The sequence below is a fragment of the Salminus brasiliensis genome, chromosome 10, assembly GCF_030463535.1.
Source record: "Salminus brasiliensis chromosome 10, fSalBra1.hap2, whole genome shotgun sequence".
NCBI lineage: Eukaryota > Metazoa > Chordata > Actinopteri > Characiformes > Bryconidae > Salminus > Salminus brasiliensis.
This window is the reverse complement of record NC_132887.1, coordinates 7361468-7387705: the sequence shown is the minus strand read 5'-3', so window position 1 is coordinate 7387705 and position 26238 is coordinate 7361468. Positions and strand designations below refer to the sequence as shown.

The 26238-nt window shown below is 39.5% G+C and overlaps 3 protein-coding genes across 8 annotated transcripts in view; 2 read left to right on the top strand and 1 right to left on the bottom strand.

Annotated features, from left to right (window-relative positions):
• kif6 (kinesin family member 6) overlaps positions 1-18224 on the top strand; it is a 103127-nt gene extending 84903 nt beyond the window's left edge. For both annotated transcript variants that reach the window (XM_072690276.1, XM_072690275.1), the window contains one exon: positions 17012-18224. In XM_072690276.1, the coding sequence (XP_072546377.1) occupies positions 17012-17028 (17 nt within the window). In that variant the 3' untranslated portion in view covers positions 17029-18224. The remainder of the gene's footprint in view (positions 1-17011) is intronic.
• On the bottom strand, positions 78-14287 carry LOC140564045 (uncharacterized). 4 transcript variants are annotated; one of them, XM_072689092.1, is made up of 16 exons: positions 13977-14287; positions 13457-13555; positions 13234-13369; positions 12201-12393; positions 11420-11464; positions 10575-10634; positions 10408-10470; positions 10196-10261; positions 10007-10066; positions 9850-9915; positions 8394-8456; positions 7007-7069; positions 4683-6552; positions 3517-3564; positions 2555-2690; positions 78-1511 (listed from the first exon to the last, which is right to left on the bottom strand). In XM_072689092.1, coding segments are annotated over exons 1-15 (2919 nt in total). In that variant the 5' UTR covers positions 13978-14287; the 3' UTR covers positions 78-1511; positions 2555-2604. The 4 variants fall into 4 exon arrangements, with proteins under 4 accessions (XP_072545193.1, XP_072545192.1, XP_072545195.1 ...); XM_072689091.1 differs by having other exon boundaries at positions 78-1498; XM_072689094.1 differs by having other exon boundaries at positions 78-1498; positions 10007-10063.
• A 2738-nt stretch (positions 18225-20962) lies between the features above and the next one.
• Positions 20963-24538, top strand: LOC140564664 (potassium channel, subfamily K, member 16-like). 2 transcript variants are annotated; one of them, XM_072690272.1, is made up of 5 exons: positions 20963-21253; positions 21348-21462; positions 22391-22557; positions 22787-22952; positions 24206-24538. In XM_072690272.1, exons 1-5 carry the CDS (start codon positions 21041-21043, stop codon positions 24421-24423), a joined length of 879 nt encoding a protein of 292 aa, XP_072546373.1. In that variant the 5' UTR covers positions 20963-21040; the 3' UTR covers positions 24424-24538. The 2 variants fall into 2 exon arrangements, with proteins under 2 accessions (XP_072546373.1, XP_072546372.1); XM_072690271.1 differs by having other exon boundaries at positions 22784-22952.
• The last annotated feature ends 1700 nt before the right edge of the window (positions 24539-26238 follow it).

Below are 26238 nucleotides of genomic sequence, written 5' to 3'. Positions count from 1 at the left end.
ATGCATACACTCAGTCCAGAAGGGAACGGAAATGTAAAGACGTTTACAGTAAGTTTTATTAGTAACAGACCCCTGGTTTCTGAGGGCTTCCTGAAGCAGATTATTAAAACAAGGACAGCGAAACAAATCAAAGAACAAAAATATATACAGTATCGTCATCTAACACATACGGAATGAGTTGACTGTGTCTTCGCATGCTTAATAACCTAACTTCAGAACTACTCACTGGCTGGATTGTGCACTAATGCTGGTCGCATCAATGGATTTACGGGACAGTACACAAATGCTGCTGTAGAAGGTAGGATGGCAAAGCATGTTACGTTTGCTGCTTCAGCGGCAGGTACACCTGAACTGGCTGATTTTGCTGCGTCGGCTATTTGTGTTTTGGAGCTGTCTGCGTTTGCCGTTTGAGAGGGAAGTGCAAGAACAGCGGTGGCTGCTTTGGTGGTCAGCATGCTGGAGTTGCTTGGGGTGGTTGCTTTCACGGGTGGTGCACTTACAGATGTTAGGCTTTTATTCTGAGGAGGTTGCACATGTGTGGGATTTGGAGCTTTGCTTGAGTTGGTCAAGTTTGCTCCTTGAGGTTGAGCTTTGACATTTGGGCTTAGTGGGCTTGAGCAGCTTGGGGTCGGTACTTTGGGACTGGGTTTTACACTTGCACGGGTCAGGCTTACTGTCTGAGGAGAGGGGTTATTAGAGCTTGTCGTTTGAAGTGGTAGTGTGACCGGAGGAGGAGGAGACACAGTTGAGCTGGTAGGCTTTACTGCTTGTGGAGTTTGTATGCTGGAGCTGTCTACATGTGTGATTTGAGGGGCTATCACACTTGCACAACTTAGGTTTGCTGTGTGAGGAGGTGGAGCAGTGGAGATGGGCGACTTTGCTGCTTGTAGAAGCACTAAACTAGGTGTGGTAGGGTTTGCAGTTTGAGGGGTCAGCACAATAGTTCTTGGATGGTTTGCCAATTGAAGTGATATCAGACCAGTATTCTTTGGATCTAGTGAACTAGAACTGGTGGGTTTTATTGGTTGAGGGGGTAGTGTGCTGGGGTTGTATGGCACTACAGTAGATCTGATGGTGTTCCCTATTAGAGAGACTGAAGGGTTTACTGCTTGAGGGGCCATTTGAATGGTAAGTCCAGTAGATATTGAGGGCTTTGCTGACTGAGGTTGAACACCTGAACTGTTCAGGTTTGTTGCTCGTGGTGACAGACTATCAGGCTGGTTTCGGTTTGAAGCAGACCTAGCTTCCTTGCCTTTTTTGAAACGTATCCCTGCATTTCTTACAAAGTCTCTGATGTTCTGTGTAGTTCTGCGATCCAGAACAGGCTGCTCCAGCATTATGCAGCGGCGACATTCTGGCAGTGAAGCCAGTTTCCCACGGCAAATGTGTTTCTTAAAGTAATTCATTACTGCAGCTCTCTCTTCCCATGTCCATGGAGTTTTTGTATTCTTTCTCTCAGACTGGTCCGACTCCTTTACCACCTGGACTTCTGGACACTCTGCTGAAAGAAACTGACAAATCAAGGAACCAAAGAAAACGTTTTATATGCGTTTTAGAACAACCCCGATATTTCCAGTAGTCCACAGGCTGTGCTACATAACCCAGGCAGGCCTGCTTTTCTTCCTGCCACTTCATCTGCAGTCAAACCTGCAGCTCCAGGTTTTCTCTTCATAGCTATAACTAAGACTTGGTCCAGTGTTAAATCTGAGCCACAATGTGTTGTCATGTGAGCCACTCATCACACAGGCTGTTGACTCTCAGAAACTTGTCTCTGTTGTGAATGTGTGTCAGACCTCTTCAGTTCTCTCCAGTTTCCAAGAGTTTTCCACTTTGGCTTTATCTGGAGTTTCTCTAACGGAAAGAGCTCTGCGTTTAAGAGCTTTAATGCTCTACCTGTATTTCATTGTTGGTTCTTTTTCTAGTCATTATGAGATCAGTCCGAATGTGCAGTGTTGTGTAAATGTTGTGATAGAGAGTGCAGTACCACACTCGTTCAACAATGCCTTCATGCAGATAAAGGGTTTGTAATAAAAAAAATATAAAATGGGGGAAAATTCTCAGAGTGGTTTAGTGAACCAAGATCTATGATCTGAAGATCACTGGTTCAAATCCTGGGTCATACACCTTGCTATCAGCAGTCGGAGTCTGAGAGAGCACGATTGGCCTTGCTTGGTTGACTGCACTTCCTCCCAACATCACTCCTAATGTGATGTTGGTCAGCAGAGGCATCTGTTATGTGTTGTATCAGGGGTGGGGAGCAGCGCTTTCCTGAGACCTCGCTGCCTACCTAGCAGTGCTGCATCAGTCTTCTCCCTGCTAGTATTGGGGGCACTGCTAGTAATCGGGGGAGTTCACATGAACAGAAATTGGATAATTGGCCTTTCAAATTAGATAGAAAATGGGCTAAAAGTAGAAATAAAAAAAAATGGAAACATTGAGGTGGGGACTTTTAACCTGTACTGTATGTATCATTTCGGCATTAATATGCTCTTCGTTAGTGACCGTGAGTTACAGTGACCGTTAATAACAGTGACATTTAAAGAGAATACTGTACCTGCAGCCACCTCTTTAGATGTATCCCCCTCCATAAGCTCCTCAGCAGGTCTAGTACACAGTCTTAGATCTGGTATTCCTTTTCTTCCATGTGTTAAGCTCCTTGTACTGTGCAGCCCTGCGTTTTTCGAAAATCACTTCAACAGAAAAACAAGAAAACTACTCATTCTAGACATGTAATACACCAATGTGCAATTACAGTATGATGTTACACTGTCCTCCATCTTAAGATGATTAGAAATGTCTGAGTATTGTTCTTTACTGAGTAACTAGGTATGTATCAATGTATATAATGGTTTTCAATGAGAAAGTCCAGCATTCATCAGTAGAATAAAGAGCGTATGGTAAAGTATGGCTACTCAGCTTGAGAAACTTGAGGAAAATGTTAAAGTTAACTTAGTAGGCTGTGAAGTCTGAACAGTTTCAGTCTTTAAATAACTGTGTTGCTGCACTCATGGATGTAATGTCCATGAAAAATGGGGGTTACAAACGCACCAATGATACAGTTTTACAATTTCTGTTACAGTTTTTTTTTATATTTAAAATTCTCAAGTTTATTTATTATTATAATTAGTAGTAGTAGTTGTATTATTATATAAATAATACTGATTAAAATAAAGATTGATTAAGCTTGAACAGTCCATGCCTTCACAAACTTCCCCTGACACACTTGTCGCATTAGGATAAAGGTCTGCATAGTTAAAGTGTTAAAAATTAATCTGAAATGCAAAGTGATCAGTACATAAACAGTACAAATAACAGAGAGGCTGAGAATATCATTTCCTATATGAGCATTATCCGTGGTTGTGACACATACAGCTAACAAATTAAACAAAATAGAGCAAAAACACCAGTTATGAAAACTCCATACAGAAAGATGTGAACCTGTAAAAGCAGAACTTACTAATTTACTTGTAATTATTATTATTTTTGTCTATGCTTTGGATGGGAGACACAACTTACTCATTTCTTCCTCAAAATCATCCTCACTGTCACTCTCGTTGACCTCAACTGAAATACAATATTTTGTTTAGGCATAGACGTTACATTAATTAGCAAGCAAACATTTGTTATATATATATTTATATAAACATAAAATATAGCATGCAGATTTTTGGCCACCCCTGGCCAAAAGTTCAGTAAAGGATTAAGCAAAATTTGTTATTTAGATTTTTTTTTTTTTTTAACCCTCATCTCCTCCAAGTGTATCCCTACATAAAGGAGCCCCTGGCTGCTGATTGTTGTGACATTTTGAGGATTCAGAAGCTGTGTCCAAAACTGTGCCCTATTCACTATATAGTGCCCTACTTTGGGGTGCTGCCACTTTGTAGAGGTTACTGAAACATAGCGGCACATTTTCAGTGCATTGTTACAATTCCACAGTGCACCTTAATATATTGTGTACAACCAATGTAGACATGGAATACCCATAATCCATTTAGCTTCTTTGTGTTTGAATATTCGTGGACAGCTTTTTCGAGAAAGTCAAAAACAATATTCAAGGGCAGCTTTTTTTGGCCGATGTTCAGATTGTTCACACTCTCTTTGTCGCAGAGCAATGAACTCACACACATACACAAGGGTTTCCCAAATCATTCACTAACTTGTTAAATTATGTTCCCTTAATAGTGCCCTATATAGTGATCAGGATTTTCCCTTTACTCATGTAAGGGACAGTGAATTGGGCCCAGTTTCAAACACAGCTAGAGTATTTATGAAGCTTTGAAATCTATCACCTGATCTTTCCTAATGATGACTGTCAACAAGCCATAGTCCTATTGGGCTAATTAAGGTCTGAGGCCTTGGTGAAAGGTATCTGAGATCTCAAATCTCTTGGGCTGTCCACATTTGTACATGATGCTCCTTTGATTATTATTTTTTTTTTTTACAACAAAACAAAAATAATGCTTAAAATGTTAAACAGAATGTTCAATTTGACACCGTTGGCAATGAAATGATCTTCTACTCACACTGTCAGAAGTTTTGACCAATGATGCTCACACGTTCTCAAGCTAGAGTATATTTTTAATAACCAAATCATTTAAATACTAATCCTAAATAATAATCCTAACTAACTAAAACTGCATATCTGTAGACCACCTTCCTATGAAAGCAAACTGAAAACATACCTGGTATGAAAATGTCATCTAGAGACTCCTGAAGCACATGAGAAGCACTTCCCTTCTCTATAGCCAAAATGAGCTTGCAGATCCTGGCCAAACGGGCCGTGGCCTCGGGTTTTCTGTAATACTCCTTACGGACGCTTATATCATGGCCTATGAACTTTGCCAGCTTTCCTAGCTCTTGGTTCTTCAGACTGAGGACTTGGGTGAGTGTAGCAATGTGTCTGCTGAACTCAGTGGACGCGAGATGTTCAGGATTTATTGCGCCACTTTCTTTGGCACAGATTCTTAGAGCGTTTTCTCCTCTGTAATACTTGCCGCCTTTGGGTTGGCCAAACACAAACGGGTTACTGTCGCAGACGCCACACTGCCCTCTCTTCTCAATCAGGAGCATCAGTGCACTGATCATGTCTGACGTTAAAATTATCATAACTCTGCCTCCTACTTCCTGCTCGACCTCGATTTTACAGTGCCGTTCACAGATCCTTTCAAATTCCGTGAGTTCATCCTCGGAGAACTGCATCTTGTCTCTCTGCTGGAAATCTTTGATGGTCAACTGCGATGCTTCTCCATGTCTGCGATTGAACATCAGGATTTGAGCCAGCATCACTTTGGAAAGGTCAGCGTAACTCTGAGCAGTTGGTGCCTCTCTCAGTTCCTTCATTGCACTTTGTGCGGCCTTTTCGAGATAGCAGTGAAGCACTGTGACGTCATGGACAAAAGTCAGTAGAGCAGGCTTGTTGGCGACCGAATTTTGCCGTTTTTTGTCCCTTAAAGCAAACTGAGACCTTGCCTCACTGAACAGTTTCAGAAACACAGCCGTGGACTCTATTAATCGTTTGTCGTTAACTGCAAATGCTTTGTCTGCAATTAGGATGCAGAATTTCCTCAAAGTCATGCCGACTGTACGTGCAAGACTCGGTATCGCAAAGCTGTTGGTTTCTTTGTTAAATTCAGCGATTTCTTTGACTGCTTCAATAACCTTTGGAAAGCTTGATGGTTTTATAGCCTCAGCCAAGTTCCTTAGGGAAGATGTCTTGTGCAGTGTAATCAGAAACTTTCCAATACATCTAACAGTTTGTCTCACAAAAATGTGTTTCTCCTTGCCTTTGCCCTTTTTATCAAAGAAATCTTGGGCCAGCCTCAGGACGTACTCGTCATTTCTGACCACCTGTGCTACTTCGTCTTGATGCATTTCAGTAAGGACTTTCTTCACGTCCTCTGAAATGTGCTGTAGATGTGGGTAATGTGCAATGGCCGCTAAACCCAACACTCTGGATTTCGTACCTTTCCGCATTGCTCTATCAGGGTTGGATGTGCAGCGGCGTGAGTGTTGCCACAGTTCTTTACGCATATACAGCCCTTTACAGTGCATGCAGTATTCATATTTCTGTGTGTCAATCTTGTCCTTGAGGTTCACTTGACCTGATGGCATTCGTCTAACCTTGATCAATCCCGTGCCTTTGTTAAGTACCTGGATGTTATGTTGGTAATTTCCCCTGTTCCTTAATACTTCTAGTACATGTTTCCTTTCCTTCGAAGATTTCTTTAGCTTAAAAGCCTTCGCGATTTCACTGTTTTCTTGTCTGTGCACTTTTAAATGCCTTGCTATTTTGGAAGAAGACTTTCCACACACAAAACAGAAGTTCTTCTTGGTGGGCTGCGTGACTAAATGATTGTGTACTGGAGGCATGATCATCTTCTCCTCCACTTTCTTTGATGGTTTAGACACTGGTTTGTCCCCATCAGAATCATCATCATCATCATCATCTGAACTTGTCTCAGAGTCAGGGATGAATTCTTCATCTGATGAGACTGGGTCATTGTCGTCCACATCACTTGAATTCCGACTTGAATTCTGGTCAACTTGAGAAGACTGAATAAAAAAAAAAAAAAAAAAAAAAAAAAAAAAATATATATATATATATATATATATATATATATATATATATATATATATATATATATATATATAAACATTAAAACACAAACAGTGAAGTGAAGAAAAAAAAAAGGGGGTCTTTATGGCATGCCTGCTGCCCCCCTTTATGAGCCATCTACAAGAGAAAGACCATTAAAGTCTAAATACTGTACACTGTCCATGTGCGCCCTCTTCAGGCTGCCATACATTTACATGGAGGAGTTCCGGTAACACTTTACTTGGATGGTCCATTGTAGATGTCTCATAGATGCTCACCTGACATTAAACTAACCAACTAACTAACCTTTGTATTCCAACCTCATACAAAACATCAGCTAGTTCATCGGCTGGTGGCTTGAATTCATTTCATTTATCGTCTTGTGATTGTTCTTAAAATCTGAAATCAAACCTGTTCAGTTGATTGAGCATCACGTGGAATGTCCTCAGTCATCATCTGCTTCTCCACACTGTCCTGCAGCAGAATGATGGGTGATTATGTCAGGTTATCAAGAGTGCAGTTAATACTGTAATTCGGCTGAAAACCTAGATGCCATACTCTCCTACAAATCAACAAAGACAAATAATATATAAATAGTTGAATAAATGATAATATAGAAATACTGTTATGCACATACACAATATGGACAAAAGTATTGGGACACCTGGTCATTCCAAAAATCAAGGGTATTAAAAGCGTTTATCCTGCTTTTGTTGGAGTAACTGTCTTTACTGTCCAGGGAAGGCTTTATACTACATTTTGAAACAAACATTTGGACTGAATCTACATGAGAGTAATCCGTTCTGAAAAGACTACGACTAGGTGCTTTTCCTGGACTCATTTTAATATCACCTTTTTGTTTACAGGGGGAGAGTCATCATTGCTTTCCAGCTGACCACTCTCACAAAGCTGCTGTAGAGCAGTTCAGGATTCAAGGGTTAACACACAGGAGAATGCTTGTGGAGGCAGTAGGAGAGTAACAGCACACAAAAGTCCCCACAGTTCAGTTTGTCACCAATTATCTGCAGCTAAGCTTAGAATCGCATGTTGCCAACTTGCTAATGGCATAAGGAAGGGATTCCCAAGACCCGCCCCCCCCACCCCATCCACGTTTCATAAAATACTACTGTAAAATGAATATAAAATAATGACGTTTGTGCTGTATTTAGATTCATTCAGCACTAATCAGCAGTATGAACACTTCACTACAGTTCAGTAATATTCAGACATGCTCTGATCAGCTACTGGTGTTTCCTTTTAGCATAAAGTTGTGTACAGCGAGCATCGCGCAAAACACTTCCTTCCCATTTAATATATCAATAATACAAAGCTGTAGAGAAACTGAGGTGGGGTACGTAAGCTGCTCTGAATCAGATCGTCGCTACTTCAGGTATTCTTATCACTGGTGGTTTATTGGGAAATAACCAGTCACTGCAGACAGAGGCTTCTTTCAAGCATGACTAACAGCAAATTCTGTACACCGCTGCCGAATATTTCCCACCATACTACACCTTACTTCAGTCACGAAAGGAGACAGTTATCTGAAGCTTAAGCAGAGTGGGTTAAATACAGTACATTAATATGCACCTGCATTTCCATATGACTTGGTCTTATCCAGATATAATCCTAATACTGAAGATGTATGGAGTGACCAGGTGCAAACAGGGTCCTAGGTCACCCAGCTCAAAAAGACCTTCAATACATTACTTCACATCTTGAGATCAGCCAGCAGTAAATAACCATACACTCGGATCACTGGCATCTTCAATAAAGTGAAATACCGCAGTAGAATACAAACCTGTTCTGCAGACTGACTGCTGAAAGCCTGTTCCTCACACTCCATCTGCTCCTCAGGAGTGACCTGCGAAAAGAATCAAGCATGTAACCCATTCAGATTTGATTTCATTACTCTGGTTACTTCCAAAGATATCAAACAGAACACACTGCTTTTTACACAAATCTGTTTTGTTTAATTTTCCTTCTGAAATAAATTGACAAGAACAAGGTCTGTGAGGTCAAACCTGACTCGCTGGCTGAGACTCAGATGGCTCTTTATTACTGGATATCATCTCTTCATCACTGTTGTTTTATAATTAAAACACATTAAGATCACATGAGTGGTTTAAAATGTGGCACTTCAGAAAACAGCTAATTTGGTTAGTGTGGGCAAACATGGTCCTAACAGCAATAATGAATCTAAGAGATTGCCACTTTGTAGCACTCTTCTAAAAAGCCCTGTACTCAAATTAAAATTTCATGAAGTCTAATTTTCCAAATTTAAGTGCTTGCCAGCGATAGCGTATGCTCCTTTCACAAGCTTGCATGCATCTAAAATGAGCAATTTAGAAGTCAAACTGAAAGCCAATTCATGCTCTTTATGGAAAAATGAATAAGAATAATAAATAAACTGTTTAGTTTCCAGCTGACTTGTTAGCCTAAGCGTAACTGAGTGTGTTTACATGCACTTAATAATATGATAACTGATCATCATTAATCAACACATTTACATTAGAGCTACACTATATATCTTTTCAGCATTGTCATTGCAATGTGGGCAACGCATGATGTGCAATGGCATGTAAGCCAAAACCCTTTTTGCTATAAAGGAAAATTATTTTTTACAATGTATCTACCATAGGTGGATGATATGTGGGAGAACTTTCGCTCGCCTTTCTCTGTTTATAAACCAGCACTGAAGAACCCATTCAGAACTGAGGGAAGGCTAACGCTAATGCTAACACACACACACACACGCTATAGATACCTAAATCACACACACAGCACATTCACCCACTATAGACCAGTTATTACACACCAGCAGACCAAAAACCACAGATACCAGTCCAGATTGTGTACCACTACACACATACACACAGGAAGTGATTAGACTGCAGTGTTGTAAAGGAGCTGGGAGCTGATTCGTCAGGAACGAGAGTCAGACTGGATTATAAGATATTAAACACTATAAAACAGTCACTAAGTCATTAAACTAAAAAAAAGTCACAACTAAACTAAATCAGTCAGTCCAGAAAGTCTGATTATAGAAACTGATACTGAAGATAAGGGATTTTACTGAACGGATTAATCAGCTGCTCATCTGATCTAAACTGTGGGGCTGGATTATTTATACAAACACAGAGATCAAATCAGATCGCATCGGCAGCCGATCCTCACTATTAAGAGACTCAGTTCGGATTTAGGGGGGAAAGTAATCTGATCGGGACATTCCTAACATTATATAGCATAATACACACCTGTACAGCTGTCTGCACTTGAGATGGTTCATGTTTACACACTGTTTGGCCTCCTTCATCTGTTCTCTGTAGTAGAAAGCCAACGTAACTCATTAATGTGAGTGAAATTAGAGCAGGCTGTCTTCACTTTTGAAGAAGTTTCACAGGTAAACATCACCTGATTGCTTACGGGAGGAGAGTCATCATTGCTTTTCAGTTGACCGCTCTCACAAGTCTGCTGTAGAACAGAACCTCACAGGTTATTCATCTAAACCAATATGCCAGAGCTCTTATTTATGATAGTCATTTAAAAAGTTTGAATAGTAATAATACAAATTTGAGTTACAGTATGATAAACACGTGCTACCTGTTGACTTGTCTGGATGTGGGATGGTTGATTCTCACATGTCTTCTGCTCACACTCAGATCTTAGCTGCAATACAATGACCAGTTTAATCTAGTCAGAGCTTTCCAACCTCATGCAAAACATCGGCTAGTTTACTTTCAGCCAGTTTTGGCTGGCTTGCATTAATTAGATTTTCCTTCTTGTGATCATTATCTTAAAATCTGTCATCAAACCTGTTCAGTTGTCTGAGGATCACATGGAATGTCCTCAATCATCATCTGCTCCTCCTCCACGATCTGCAACAGAATAGATCAGGTTATCAAGACTGCAGTTAATATTGCAGAAAGAAAGGGAGTTGGGCCTGTTGATGCTTGTGAACTAGGGCAACCAGAAGCCATACGTCCTCTGTTTTTCCAGCTGACTCTTCTCCACATGCTTGTTTCTGCTCTTCACAAACCATCTACAGATCAATAAGAACAATAATATGAGACGGTTTTGCAGATACAAAGAAGAATTGCAGTTATTATTGTGTTGTTAAGAATTAACACTGCCTGGGTCTGACAGTCCTGAGCAAATATTTCAACAGGCAGGTAACGCTTTATTTGGAGTGATATTTTGTAGATGATTAATAAACTTATGACTGAGTATCAGTAACACATCAACAGTATACCAGTGCAGTAGCAGCAGGGAAGCACCTGAATACACTGAGGTAAATATCTTGAAGATGTTCTGTTGATGCTTTACTGAAATTCAGTAGATTTACTGTTGATGTAGACTACTTGATGTGTTTCTTTCATTAAGCAAAAACTAACCCAGTCTAACTCAAAACCCTGGGTCTAATCCTAACCTTAACTTTAACCCACAACCTAATCCTAATTTTAACACAAAACACAATCCTGGCCTCAATCCTAACCTTAATCTCAACCCAAAACTAATCCTAACCTTAATCCCAACCCAAAACTAATCCTAACCTTAATCTCAACCCAAAACTAATCCTAACCTTAACCTCAACCCAAAACTAACCTTAACCTCAACCCAAAACCTAATCCTAACCTTAACCCAAGACCTAATCCTAACCTTAACCTCAACCCAAAACTAACCTTAACCTCAACCCAAAACTAACCTTAACCTCAACCCAAAACCTAATCCTAACCTTAACCCAAGACCTAATCCTAACCTTAACCTCAACCCAAAACTAACCTTAACCTCAACCCAAAACCTGTATATTTAAATATGTGTATTTACCTCTTTGTCATTCTCAGACTGAGCTGGACTCCCCGTACACAGCCACTGCAACCAGAAATAGAGACCAGAAATTTTATGTGTGTGTGTGTGTGTGTGTGTGTGTTTTTGTGCATCATTATTTGTGCATTTTGGTGTGTATTACAAATATAAGGCTTAGTATCACAGACTCTTAAAGATACATAACCATGAAGGAAAATCAGGTCATGTTTTACCACTCATCACACAGGCCATAAAAAAGAGCCCTGGCCAGATGAACACGCTTGGAGGAGAGCACTAACTGCCAGTCAGCTAACAAACACATGCAATGGATAGTATTGTGCTGAGTGATGTGGGGAGAGGGCGGACCATCCTACCCGCCCAGGGAGAGTGAGGCAAGTGTGCTTTCTGGGATTCTTGGCCTCTTATGGCTGTGGCATTACTGGGGGGCATCAAACCAGCAACCACAAGAAGCAAAACAACCATAGAGGAGTATGTGCTTTGAATTACACTGATGTAGACAGATGTTACAGACTGGGGTTTGATTACTGGTCTGACTATGCTGCACTACTCTGTAATACGAGTAACTAGAGCTGGGCAATATGTCTATATTTTATCATATCGTGATTAATTTAGTTGTCGTGATACAAAATATACTATTCTAAGCACATCGTGTTAGTGCTTCATTAGGATATTGCAGTGTAATAAGACTGGTTTAATTAGATTAATTTCTATGACAGGTTGATGACAGGTTTTGAAAAAAAAATAAAAATCAAATAGAGAGGAATACTGGGTCTTAACCTACTGTGCCTCTGCGCCATGGCAGATCATAACCCCCGTAGTCATAGGTTATCTCCTCCCCTGGCTGGATGTTGCGGAGTGCAAACAAGCCAAGATGTGGGACTTGACTGACTGAGATTATCTTCATCTTTGAATTAGGGTCACTGTCGTCATTAACAAGCCGCCCAAGAGAGCCGTCATCCACTGAGGCGTCGATACTAAAATCATGATGGTTAAAAAAAAAAAGCATAATGCACATATGCAGTATTTGTTTTTGGCCAGTTCCCCAATACACTATATAACCATGTCCACTTCAAGCTAGGCAGCAGAGAGCAGGTACAGCCTAAGGTGGGAAAAACATAAATATAGATATTTTTAAAGTTTAACATGGTTTTGGTCATCTGCAAACTTTTGCAGCAATTAGAAGGATCATTCTCAGGACAGGATTTATCCAAAAACATGACATATTTTATCACCTGTGTTTTTAAAATACTAATTTGCACAAGTAATACTTCCTAATAATACTGTAATTCTGGTGGCTGGGATTTAGCACCATTTTCATGTGTAAATACATTAACTTTTTTCACACTTCTGCACATTATATCTTTAGCTACTGTTTGCTAACAGCGTATGTAACATATTCCAGAGAGCAATATATATATATAATTAAATAATAAATAAATAGGAATTGTGCTGCAGAATGATTATATTTTTATATTGAATGATTATATGATTATATTTAATTTTAATATTTTATGTTTTATGTAAAGGATTTATTTACTTAATTTTATATAGTAAGCTGAGTGCACAAGACTATATTTACCATAGTAATAATAATAATAATAATAATCTTTTCTCTGACCCAAGGACGATCCACATCAGCAAAAAAGCAGAATAATCATCAAAACCAAAGCCTAACAGTCTGACTGTGTTCAGAAAAGAAATCGGAGGGGGGCGGTGTCACACAGGGGGGTATTCCTCTCTACAAGAGGTTTGGAAGGGGTACAGTCCTAACTGTACAGTGTAGTGAAAAGTAAACAGCCAACAGTCCTGCATACCAATATCTAGTGTTGTTGTGTAGGAAGTAGTAAGCGTAGGGGTCAGGAGCGACCTGTCCAGCCTCCATCAGGGTCCCCCTGTACTCCACTATAAAACTCCCTTCGGGGATCAGAGCAGTAGCAAACACACCATTGCCTACAGAAACACACACACACAGGGCTTAATGGGACAAAAGAAAAGTGCAATAAATGTAAAGCTTTTTTAGAACCTGTGTTGGCCTACCTTTAACTACATTTATGAACCTGCTCTCCACGATGCTTTTGTCTCGCCGTGCACATATGTGCTGTTTGGCGTCCAGGGTGGGATTTCTACACTTGCCCACTGAAATACAAGAGTTAGAAACACGTTCATGGTGCTTGAACCAAGTTGGAGTTTGTGTTGTATTGGAATTTTCCAGTCCACCTTAAATGGCGCGCAGTTACAGTGTGGAGTCTACGGGCGTTAGAGCGAGACTGGTCTACTATTTAAGGTGGAACGGATAATTAAAATATGAAGCTGGTAAATAATGTTTTTTAATGATTTTATTACATGAATGGTAGTTATATCATGATAAGACGCATATTATATAGTAATTTAGGTAAAAATAAACTAATACATTAAAAAAATTAAAGTGATCTTAAAGCCTGAGCTTCAAGCGTTGCTCCAAAACGACAAAACCTAAACTCATACAAACGCACACAACTCTAACAGACGCATAAATATGTGCAAAGACGCAGAGTTTGCACTCCTGTGGATAACTTACTTGCCACAGCATGCACCACGCTGCAGACCCCGCCACATTACACCCCCCGACTGTGTGGATACAGCACGTGGGGGAAGGGATTCAGCCAGCCAACCAGAGAGCGCTGTACACGACGCTGACCAACATCGTGGGCGCTCATTGGTCCAGTGTGTGTATGTTTAGCTGCTAGCAGAGTGTAGTGAGTTGATGGCGCACGGTGGTACTCCGTGTTCAGTCGGTTTGGGGCTCTGTTCAGTCGAGGAGCCTAATAAACAGTGCTACTGCTGTCTGCTGCACCTCCTCCACACACAGTCGCCGTCGTTAGGCATCCTCAGGAGCTCTCCCGTTCAGTCCCACATGGCGCTGCAGCAGGAGCTGCGCTTCCTGTCTCGGCCTATAGAGGGCACCCACACATACACACACACACACAGAGCCCCAGGCATTATTTTGCCAAACATGAGGATTGCTTAATCCCTAAATCTTCTTTTATACCTATAATTTATTATAAAAGATGATGTAATAATATAATAGTACATATTGAAGTAATTAATCATATTAATTTCACTCAGGGGTTTTCATGCTATTAGCTGGTGTAGAATCCCTAAACCACCTAAACCACAAGAAGCTCATTATAAAGACCTTATTGATGGAGTTGCTTCGTATATTATTCATTTGGGTTATGTGTAGTATTTATTGTTATGTAGTATTAATTAAGGAATGTATTATATTAATGTATTATTTTATAAACACCTATTTCTTTTAAATAGTAGTTTATTATTGTGTTCTTGTGTTCACCCTTTTTAATTAATTAAATGTATTATAATTATTATAAATTATGATTATATATTATATTATGTTTATTATAAATCAAATTAAACATTATTATTCCAAAACATTATTCCAAGTCATTTTGGAAAATTCTGAGCATTGTACTGCTGGTCCATTTATTATGGTATATATATATATATATATATATATATATATATATATATATATATATATATATATATATATATATATATATATATTATGGTATATATATGTGTCTTATACACACACACACACACACACACAGTATTTTTGGGTAAAAATATAGATATATTCATTTTCTGTAGATACAGTCATCCAACATCCATAAAACCTTTGCTGAAGGTAAAATTAAAACCCACATGAATCCACAGAGTAGGAGCTGCCCATCTCCAACTCTCTAAGAGAAAGGTGGAGATCACTGGAGTTACATTTTACAGCCCTCTAGTGTTTAAAACATGGCAAAGCAAGTTGTGTACCATGTCAGAGAGCTGGACTTTACATTAATGCCTGATGTTTCTCTCATTAATTATTAGAAATAGTGTGCAGACCAGCTCCCAAAATACACTATATGTCCAAATGTTTGTGGACTCCCCTTCTAATGAGTACATTCAGATGTGCAAATGCACACACACACATCTTGCCTAGCTCATGTAGAGAAGTACTGCCAATAGAATAGGGATTCTCTGGAGCAGCTAAACATGTACTATGCTCAGTGGGGGCTAGAGGGGTATAAAGCACCCCAGCAGCATTGGGCCGTGGAGCAGTGGAAGAACTGTGTTCTCTGGAATGATGGATGATGGTGCTCCATCCAAAACTTTTGGGCACGAGTTGTGGAGTTGGGGATGAGGTGAGGTGGTGATCATCCAACATCCTGACCAAATTTATGCTCTTGCCGCTGAATGCAATCAATTTCTTACAGCAATGCTCCTCCAAAATCTAGTAGAAAGCCTTCTTCACTGAACAGTAGAGACAGTTACTCCAACAAAAGCAGGATCAGCTCTTTTATAATACCCTTGATGTTAGAAAAAACTATGAATGAGCAGGTGTCCCAATACTTTTGTCCATATAATGTAAGCCATATGCATTCAGTACACTCTGTATGTATGTAGACCTGTGTGTAAAATGTGCTGCCCTGCCGAAGTTGTTGAGTGTGTGTGAACAGATGGTGTTTCAAACACCCAAATGCTGGCATGGCTTTTTTCTGTTTGAGCACTGTCAGTGGTGCAGAGTGTGTTTAGGAGCACTTCCTTCCTACACTGTTTCCACTGCTGCACTCCACCGTGAACTCTGTGCACCTCTTACAGACCGGCTGCTCTGACTAGGCCTCTATAATGCGCACAATGACACTGAGGTTCAGCTGCACGTTCACACTCGCTGTGCGTTACCTCTCTGCTTGCTTCTGTTTCTTCCAGGATTTTAACATGAAACAGATTCAGATTCTGAACATGAGAGAAATGAGAGTTTGGTGCTCTGACACATTAATAACACTGAGAGCACAGCTTCACTCCAGGTAAAACAGGTCAGTATTCAGTATCTGATTCAGATTCATATCGACTCTTTTCTGGAGGCTGTATTCATCATACACTAAATGGACAAAAGTATTGGGACACCTGCTCGCATTCATTGTTTCTTCTGAAATTAAGAGTATTAAAAAGAGTTTATCCTGCTTTTGTTGGAGTAACTGTCTCTACTGTCCAGGGAAGAAGGCTTTCTACTAGATTTTGGAGCATTTTTTGGAGGATTTGATTGCATTTAGTGAGGTTAGAATGTTGAATGATCACCACCCCACCTTATCTCCAACTCCCTAACTCATCCCAAAAGTATTGGATGGAGCACCATCTCTCACCATATACCTCTCTAGTCCACGCCTGTGTTTATTACATTAATATTTAAGGCATTTAGCAGACGCTCTTCTCCAGAGCGACTTACACAAGTGCTTCACTGTTCACTCAGAAAATACCCTTAGCTAGTTTGTATAGACTAGGATCCAAAAGATACCTCTAGAGAAGGGTCTTCAGTCTGGGTTTGAAGACAGCGAGCGTTGGACTCTGCCGTTTGGACACCAAGGGGAAGTTCGTTTCACCACTTGCAGGTGCAGAACAGAAAACAGCCTGGACGCTCGTCTGCCGTGGATCTTAAAGCATGGCGGGTTGAGCAGAGCCGTACTTGAAGCTGGAAGGGCTCTTGGTGGAGGTTAACACTGGTGGAGGTTTAACCATACTGTCTTTCTGTCCCTTTTCTTTTAGGACTGCCAATGAAGTGAAGACTCAGAACAGATGCAGTCTGAATTCGAGAACAGAATATACACGTGCAGAAGAACCTGAGGTTTGATAACACGTCAAGCTGGTTTCATCAACGGAGGTCACAAGGAGATAAGACTGGATCTGTTTGGACTTTTGAACTATGGCCAAACTCTGCTGTGAACTACATCATCAAAAACCCAAGAACATACACACCAACTCAAGCCCTAGCTGTCATAGTGTGCAGATGTTAGAGACCACCCTTCTTTTTGTTCATTTCCAGTCAAATCAGATATTAGTTATTCATTTTTTCAGTAACCTTAATAACTACATAACTTACTAATATCAGATGTAATAGCTTCCGTTCCTTGCAGGAGACTCACTTTCAGTGTCTCTGTGCCATTTTTCCACACGTCCAAAGTTCAGTATTAAAAGTTGGAGAATCACCATCCAAGTCTTTCCAAACACATTCATTGATGTTGAGGTCTGGCCTCTGGGGTGCGGTGGTCAGCCCATTGTTCTGAGAACAGAAGCAGCTTCAGCAGTTTGATTTGTCCGTTTACTTTCTTTTCTCAGCAAGACCTCCACATCGTTTTCAGACCCTTAGCGTTGAGTCGTCTTCTCACAGTGGAAGGATACCCAATAACACCTGGAGCTTGGTTCTCAAAGTGCTCTAAAGTCTGATATGATAGGGGCTTTATGGTGGTCTTGTGCGGTTGTTAGGAGTCCTATTTCCTCTGTTTTATTGAATCACCTTTGTTTTTCACTTATTGTCTGGACGTTAAATATATGGTCACATACATGTATGGTCTCTAACCTTTGCACAGTGCTGTATGTTGTACGAAATCATGGCATTTTTACGTATAAATAACCTGCCTTTAGCTTCCTTGCTGCCTAATGGAAGAGAGCGTTCCGGAAAGTGACGGCTCGGATGTCTCTGCAGTAGGCCGTAGCCTAGCAGCAGCATAAATCACTGGTAGAGGCACTTATCCGACCTGAGCAAATGTTTTCACAAGCTATCACACTGCGCTAACTGGATCAGATGTCTGTCACCCTGCCAAGACCTAGACCTGTTTACTCGAGTCATCAAATCATGCATTTTATTTTATTATTTTTATTTTACAAGCATGTTGATTTATGGATTTTCTTTCTTGTCTGAGCTGTATGAAAGTAATTCCCGTAAAATACAAGCCCTTCCCTTTGCATCGTGATGTCTACTTGTTCCGTCATAAAACTGCCTGTTGTTGGGTCAGTTTGTCTGCTTGTGGCCAGTGACAGATGTGGCTTTTAACTCTTCCAGTGTACTCTCTTGTTTGACTAATTATGTCGTGTCTGGGACGGGGGAAGCTCCATCCAGCTGACGTCATTCGATCTGATCTCTTATCATTCTTCTCAAGGCTTCAGTGAGAAAGTACAGAATTGCGCTAAAGCTCAAGCTTCATTAGGCCCCTCCCACAAAGGCCTTGGTTCCGAGGTCCTAACCCACAGAACCTGAATATTTGCATTTAAATGGGCCAGCACAATAATGAGGCAGCCTGCTATAATAGACACTGCTGTTATATAGAGTATGATGCAGGATAACGTGATCGATAGACAGTGGATAAGTCTGTCCTTTGGGAAAATGTGATAGTTTTGCAAATATTAAGAAGACCTGACCATTTTCTTCCACAAAAAGCAGTCATTTGCATTTCTCTGACTGTATTTGTTTGAAAGATAAGCAGGAGAAAATGCATTTGCATTGGCAGGCACTTGCTTCAGAATCACACTTACAGAGTCAGTCCATGCTGGGTGGATTTTCTCTGTACCTTTTCTGTGCTTTTTACACATATTGGCACATTTGCACCCACAAAATCGGTTCAGTAAAAATTAATACCTAATTATAATTCTCATTAGCTATATTAAGATATAGTAACACAGAAATCTGGCCATCATGCAATCCTATATATCTATGTATCTGTATCTATCTATCTATCTATGTAATAGGATTGCATGATGGCCAGATGTCTGTGTTACTTTTCATGCAATCCTATTATATATATATATAAATACATAATTGTATATAGTATTTTAACAATATTCTTACATTATCTTTATTGTACGAAAAACACTTCATTCTCCCTGCAGTATTTTAGCATCTATGAAAGACTATAGACAATATATAAACACATAGACAATATATACACACTATATGTCCAAATGTTTGGACATATCAGACTCCTTCTAATGAATGCATTCAGCTACTTTACATTGCCCCCCATTGCTGGCACAGCTTGTCTAGACCCCGGAGAGACATATGGCCAAAAGAATAGGACTCTCTGGAACAGATAAACATTAACTTATTGGCACCATGTCTAATGCCAGGTGTGGACTAGAGGGGCATTAAGCTGTGGATCAATGGAACTAACTGTGTTTTCTGGAATGATGGATGGTGCTCTATCCTATACTTTTGGGGTGAGTTAGGGAGTTGGGGATGAGGTGGGGTGGTGATCATTCAACAACCTGACCTCACTACTGCTCTGGTCACTGAATGCACTTAAATCCTCACAGCAATGCTCCAAAATCTAGTAGATATTCTTCCCTGGATATAGAAGATAATACTTTTGGACGGTGACTTTGAAAGACGTCAGGGTCAAAATTAAGCCTTCAGTGAGTGTGATGCTCAAGCATTAGTCAGATATGTAAAGAAAAGTGTTTATTGTAGTGAGACTGCAGTGTGTATAGCTGACATTTTAAAGAAGAAAGCACATTTGAGAATTTTGGGGTGTAAAAACAAGTGTACAAGTGCATATACAGGCCTGAATGTGTAACCACTACAGTGATATGGGGTCCTGTGGCTCTGCTTCGCTGTAGTGCTCATTTTGCCTGGGAAAGCAATTCAGACTGACCATCCTATAATGAAAAGCTTGAGTGGTCTTGAGCGGTTTGATGAGTATGATGATGATATAATTATTAGGCAGTGGCCTTTATAGTCACCAAGTCTCAACCCAGCATTTGCTAGATTTTGGAACCAGGCAGCTAGCCTAGACTTGAGACTGGACAGCAATCTCAACCCCAGTTATGGGAACATCTTTGAGAAGGATGGTGTTTCATCCAGAGATGTAGAATTGATGCCAAGGTGCTAAGATGCAAGTCTAAGTTGTCACCAGTCTGTACATCTCTGACCTAAATATTTCTTCTCCAATTTACACTGATATCATTGAAGAGATGATTCATCTGATCGTCTTTGCTTTCCCCTACATGAAAGGTCTAACAGTTGATGGATTTGCACTCTGCCCATAATTGAGGCTGTAACTATAAGGAGACTTTACGCTGGAAGAATCTCCTTCTGTCAGGGAATAACACCAGCAGCCTGGTCATTAATCACTCACCCACTAATGCTGTGCGCTCGAATGATCTGCAGCCATCAGATGAAACATTAACCAATGTTCTGCTGACATGGTGGCTCTTCTGCGTTTTTATTAGTGATAAATGAGCTTGGGTGAGACGGTTCCTGCTCCGTATTATGGGATTCATGCTTAGTCGTTGTCACAGGAACCAGTGACACGCACACACAGGTCCTTCAAACATCCGTTTCAACTCACTCTGACCAATCAGAATGATGAAAACCCCCCTCGCACTGCGGTCCTACTCCTCCATCTCCTTCTGGACCTTGTCCACTGAGAGACTACTGACTACTGAATCCATAAATCTATATTAGAGCGCGTTGAGGTATTTAACAGGTAGGGCTGATTATGACTTAAATAGCCAGTTATTCATTCGGCAGATAACCCTTGTCTTTTCTCATTCATCTTTTTGCATTTTTTGGATTTTTAGGTCTTTTCAAACTTGACCACTGAAGATGACCAGGTGTTTTACACCACTAGTACATAGTACCCTCTGATCCTACGTCTTTTAGAGTCTAAGAAGCTCTAAGGAGTGTATCAGTATCAACAAAAGTCCTTCTTTGGTTCAGCACTGTCCAGCAGGATCACTCTCCGGAGCGGTCCAGCCCACAGTGTGCTCTCTTGGCCATCTATCTCATGCGTGTGGGCACACATGGCTCAGCTCCGGGTTACAGGTGCAAAGTTCAGCTGGACCACACTGCTCGCCCTGTCCCAGTTCATCTACCTGCTGCTGGGGGCCACCGTGTTCCAGCAGCTGGAGAGAGAGGCAGAGAGCAATAACCGCAACAATTTCCAGCTGGAGAAGCTCTACTTCCTGGCCAACTACACCTGTCTGGACGGTCCAGCCTTGGAGACATTTGTAAAGGTCATTGTAGTGTCCTGTACAGTTATGTATTTCATTTATTTGAGAGTTTTTACACTGTCCTTGTCTCACAGATTTTTTTTCTGTTTTTCTGCAGGTGATTTTAGATGCCTGGGAGAACGGGGTGAACCCATCAGGAAATTCTACTAACCCCAGTAACTGGGATTTTGGCAGTTCCTTCTTCTTTGCAGGGACAGTAGTCACCACTATAGGCAAGCTAAATACCCACATCTGTTTGTCATCTGTGTGAATTTGTGATGTTCACTCCTTATGATTCAATTTGCCTTTTAATTAAAAAAAGATACATAAATTATCTTAAGATCTTTTAAAATCTCTAGATGTATCATCTTGTGAGAAGATTTTTATTATTTCTCGGAAGTGTCAATTTACATTGGCATTTAAATAAACAAATGATTTGCTAGTGAATATAAATCATAAAAAAATATGAAAGACATGAAACATCTCTTAGCAGTTAAAATGTATAAATAAGTAATAAATATTTTTATAGAAATATCAAATTAAGAAATATTTTGATTATATATATATATATATATATATATATATATATACACAATGATTTCACTTCATCTTCTAAATACTTTTATAGTTTCTATAGATTTTTATAGATTTAGTTTGACAAATTTTCAATTGTTACACCTGTACTAAGTGTCCTTTTTTATATAAATAGTTAGTATTAAATAAAGTAATATGTAAGTCAATAAGTGTTGTCAATAAGGCTAATAGCTATAGTAATAGGCATGGTTAGGAAGTGGTATAGTAATACGTTTGGTTGGTAATAATATATGTATAATCTATCATAGAAATGTAGTTAGTAATGGATATAGAAATATGTATGATTAGTAGTAGGTATAGCAATATATAGGTATAGAATAGGTATAGGGATAGGTATAGTAACATATACGGTTTGTAGTAGGTATAGCAATATATAGGTATAGAATAGGTATAGGGATAGGTATAGTAACATATATGGTTTGTAATAGGTATAGTAATAGATATAGTAATATGTATGGTTTGTAATATGTATATTCATAAGCATAGTAATAGGTATGGTTAGTGATGTGTATTGTAAGTATTTAGCTATAGATCAGAGTTCATGTAGCTATTGCATTTCTTCCGAAGGCTATGGAAACCTCTCCCCCACCACGTTCCAGGGACAGGTGTTCTGTGTGTTTTACGCCCTGTGTGGGATACCCCTCAACCTGGCCTTTCTCAACCAGCTCAGCAAGTGCCTGGCCTTCCACCTGGGACGCCTGGAGCACAACATGGTCTCAATGGTGCCTCATAAGGTACTCAGATGTAGCTATTGTCACTTCAGGCACTTTAGGCACAGCAGATTTACTGCATGTGAAAATGGTTTTGGAAATATAATAAAATATAAATAATAGAAATGTTGAATAATTAATGTAAAACATATTGGCACTATAAATAAATGGGAATTTTAATGATCTTATAAGAGTCACATGTCATTTCAGAAAGCAGCTGTTTTGTACTAACTCTGTTCAGTCTGTTCAGCAGTGTATGGAGGTGTTGGCCGTGTCTGTGTTCCTACTCATGGGCAGCGTGCTCTTCCTCATCTTCCCCCCGATCATCTTCAGTTATGTGGAGGGCTGGTCATATGGAGAGGGTTTCTACTACGCCTTCATCACACTCAGCACTATTGGCTTTGGAGACTTTGTGGTTGGTGAGTTCCATTTGCTTTCTGATGTCTGATTCATATCCATCCATTTATATTGAATTAATAATAGTCCAATTAAATAAACTGTAAAGACACTGTTGTAACAAAACCACACACCTTTAAATGCATCAAATTAATTAAGTTATTTTAATTGTTGTGCAAAAACGTCTTTCTCCAAAATGTCAACTTACTTACTTTCTATTCCAAGGAAAACAATGTAGAACTTTTTTATTTTTAAGTCTTTTTGGAGCATTTCTATTGGTCCATTCATTATGACATTTGGATACAATGTAAAGAACAACCAGACTTAAATAATTTCATGGTTTGCCACTGGATATAAATCATAAATGAGTTAAATGATCTAAATATGTTAACATATTTTTATAGAAATATCATATTGAGAAATATTTTGATTATATCTACAATTATTACACTTAATCCTTTATATAGTCATCATACAATCACTTTACAAAAGTGTAACCTATTATGTAACTAAATATAGTAAATAAAAAAATTTTATGAGAAGAAAATGATTAAAAAGTTTTAATAATTTTAATAAATCGTTGTTGTCATGAAAAAATTTCCTCCTCCAAAATGTCAACTTTACAGGAGAACATAAAACCTTCTTAACTTTCAATGGAAGTCAGTGTAAAAATATTATATTTTATACTAAGCCATTTTGAAGCATTTCTATTGGTCCATTCATCATGACATTTGGATACAATGTAAAGAACAACCAGATTCATATAATTTAAAAATGTGACAAGTAAAATTTTTGAATATGTATAAAGCAGTTGGAATTGTCAAAAAAATTAAAATAACAAAAAAGTGATGAATTATTATTATTACAAATATAACATAATATAATATAATACATTTGACATATTTACATTTAAGGCATTTAGCAGAAGCTCTTCTACAGAGAACCTTACAAAAGTGCTTCACTGTTTACCCAGAAAATACCCTTAGCTAGTTTGTATAGACTAGGATCCAAAATATACCACTAAGCTTAGCTTACTCCTAAATACAGACGTCAGTGTGGAGACCACAATACTCAGTATACACTGTACACTTCACTCTTGGAAGGGTACTTGGAAGAGATGGGTTCTTGAAGCTCAAAGGGCTTATCTACCTATATATATATATATATAGGTAGATAGATAGGTAGATAGGTAGGTAGATAGATAGATAGATAGATAGAAAGATAGATAAATTAAATGTATATTGCTTGTATGTAAGACGGTATTGCTGTGTCTCAGGCAATGGCCAGGACAGGCAAAATGTCTCAGTGTACCGCAGCCTGACCGCCGTGTGGATCATCTTTGCCCTGGCCTGGCTCGCCCTTCTTCTCAACATGGGCGCCAGAATCATGGAGCATTTCCTCGGCCTCAAAAAGCCGGCCACTAGCGGAGACGAGGGGAGGCCTTCAGCCAGGAAGCAGGAGGAGGGCCTGAGTCAGAGAGCCATCCAGCAATGAACTTAAAGGCAAAGACCTTCTGTAAGGTCAGAGCAGTTTGAAGTGCTGTCAGGAAATTGGCGGCTGGTCATTGTAAAGCCACATGATAATTGTACTGTTTTTGTTTTTGTAGATGTCATCACGTTATGCACAGTGTACAGAACGTTCTAGATTTTATACATCAACCTTGTAAGAAGTTTGAAATTGCTCTGAACTTGTAGAACTGTTTGTTTTCTGTATATGATTTTTATTTGTTTGTTTGTTTATGATTATTATTAATCATGTTTGCTCTCCAGAAAGCCTAGAATTATTTAATATTCTGTACAATGTTGTTTTTCGTGACACAATGTCTGTCTATGAAGCTTCTGCATTTTTGAGTCCAGATTTACTGAGGGGTCTTATCTGAAGCGTACAAATTTTAATGCCTCAAATTTGTGAGGATCCATACGTCACATACTCTTAAAAATAAAGGTGCTACAAAGGGTTCTTTGAGCATTGCCTTAGAAGAAGCGCTTTTGGTTCCAAAAAGAACCAAGTACTTAAGAACATGCTCAAAATTCGTAGCGGTTTCCGAAACCCTTCGCAACAAACTTCGTACCTAAACATGTTCGTTAATTTACAGTGTTCTGACACATTTGTAACTCACTAAGTACTACTCATCTTGAAGTTCACGTGCAGGTTTACCTCCAAAACAATAAAGGCCGTTAATTTCTCTTAAAAAAAAACAAATGCGCTGGTTCTATGCATGGCAACAGCACCTCTATGTATATGTAATAAGACAAATTATGAAAATCATGAAAATCAATATTTACTTGCTTAAATATGTAACATCAACTACATCCAGTGCCAGCAAATGTGTATTCCTAATAATGCACATGCATCATGGTGAAGTGGATAGTGTTACAGCCTCTCACGCTGAAGGTCCTTTAGTTTAATTCTGAGCATAAAGATGTTTATAGTTTCACTTTATTCCAGAATTAAAATCATTACCTCTATATAAAACAGGTTATTTAACTTGATAGACATACATGTAGTAGTAGTTGTAGCAGTATTAGTATTAATAGCCACAGCAGTATCAGTAGTAGAAGCAGTAGCAGTATCATTTACATTTACGGCATTTAGCAGACGCTCTTATCCAGAGCGACTTACAAGGTGACTCGTATTACAGAGGTGGGCCAATGTAGTGTTAGGAGTCTTGCCCAGGGACTCTTATTAGTGTAGCACAGGATAGTCACCCAGACTGGGAATCGAACCCTGGTCTCCCACATGGTGTAATAGCTCACTAGCTGCTAGTGGTTTTATCTGTTGTGCCACACCAACCAGTAGTAGTATCAGTAGTAGTATCAGTAGTAGTAGTAGTAGTAGCAGCAGCAGCAGCAGCAGCAGCAGCAGCAGCAGCAGCAGCAGCAGCAGCAGCAGTAGTAGTAGCAGCAGCAGCAGTAGTAGCAGCAGCAGCAGTAGTAGTAGTAGCAGCAGCAGCAGTAGTAGCAGCAGCAGTAGCAGCAGTATCAGTAGTAGTAGCAGCAGCAGTAGTAGTATCAGTAGTAGCAGTAGTAGTATCAGCAGTAGCAGTAGCAGTAGTAGTAGCAGTAGTAGCAGTAGCAGTAGCAGCAGTAGTAGCAGCAGCAGTAGCAGCAGTATCAGTAGTAGTAGCAGCAGTAGTAGTATCAGTAGTAGCAGTAGTAGTAGCAGTAGTAGCAGTAGCAGTAGTAGTATCAGTAGTAGCAGTATCAGTAGTAGTAGCAGTAGTAGCAGTAGCAGTAGTAGTATCAGTAGTAGCAGTATCAGTAGTAGTAGCAGCAGCAGTAGTAGTATCAGTAGTAGCAGTAGTAGTAT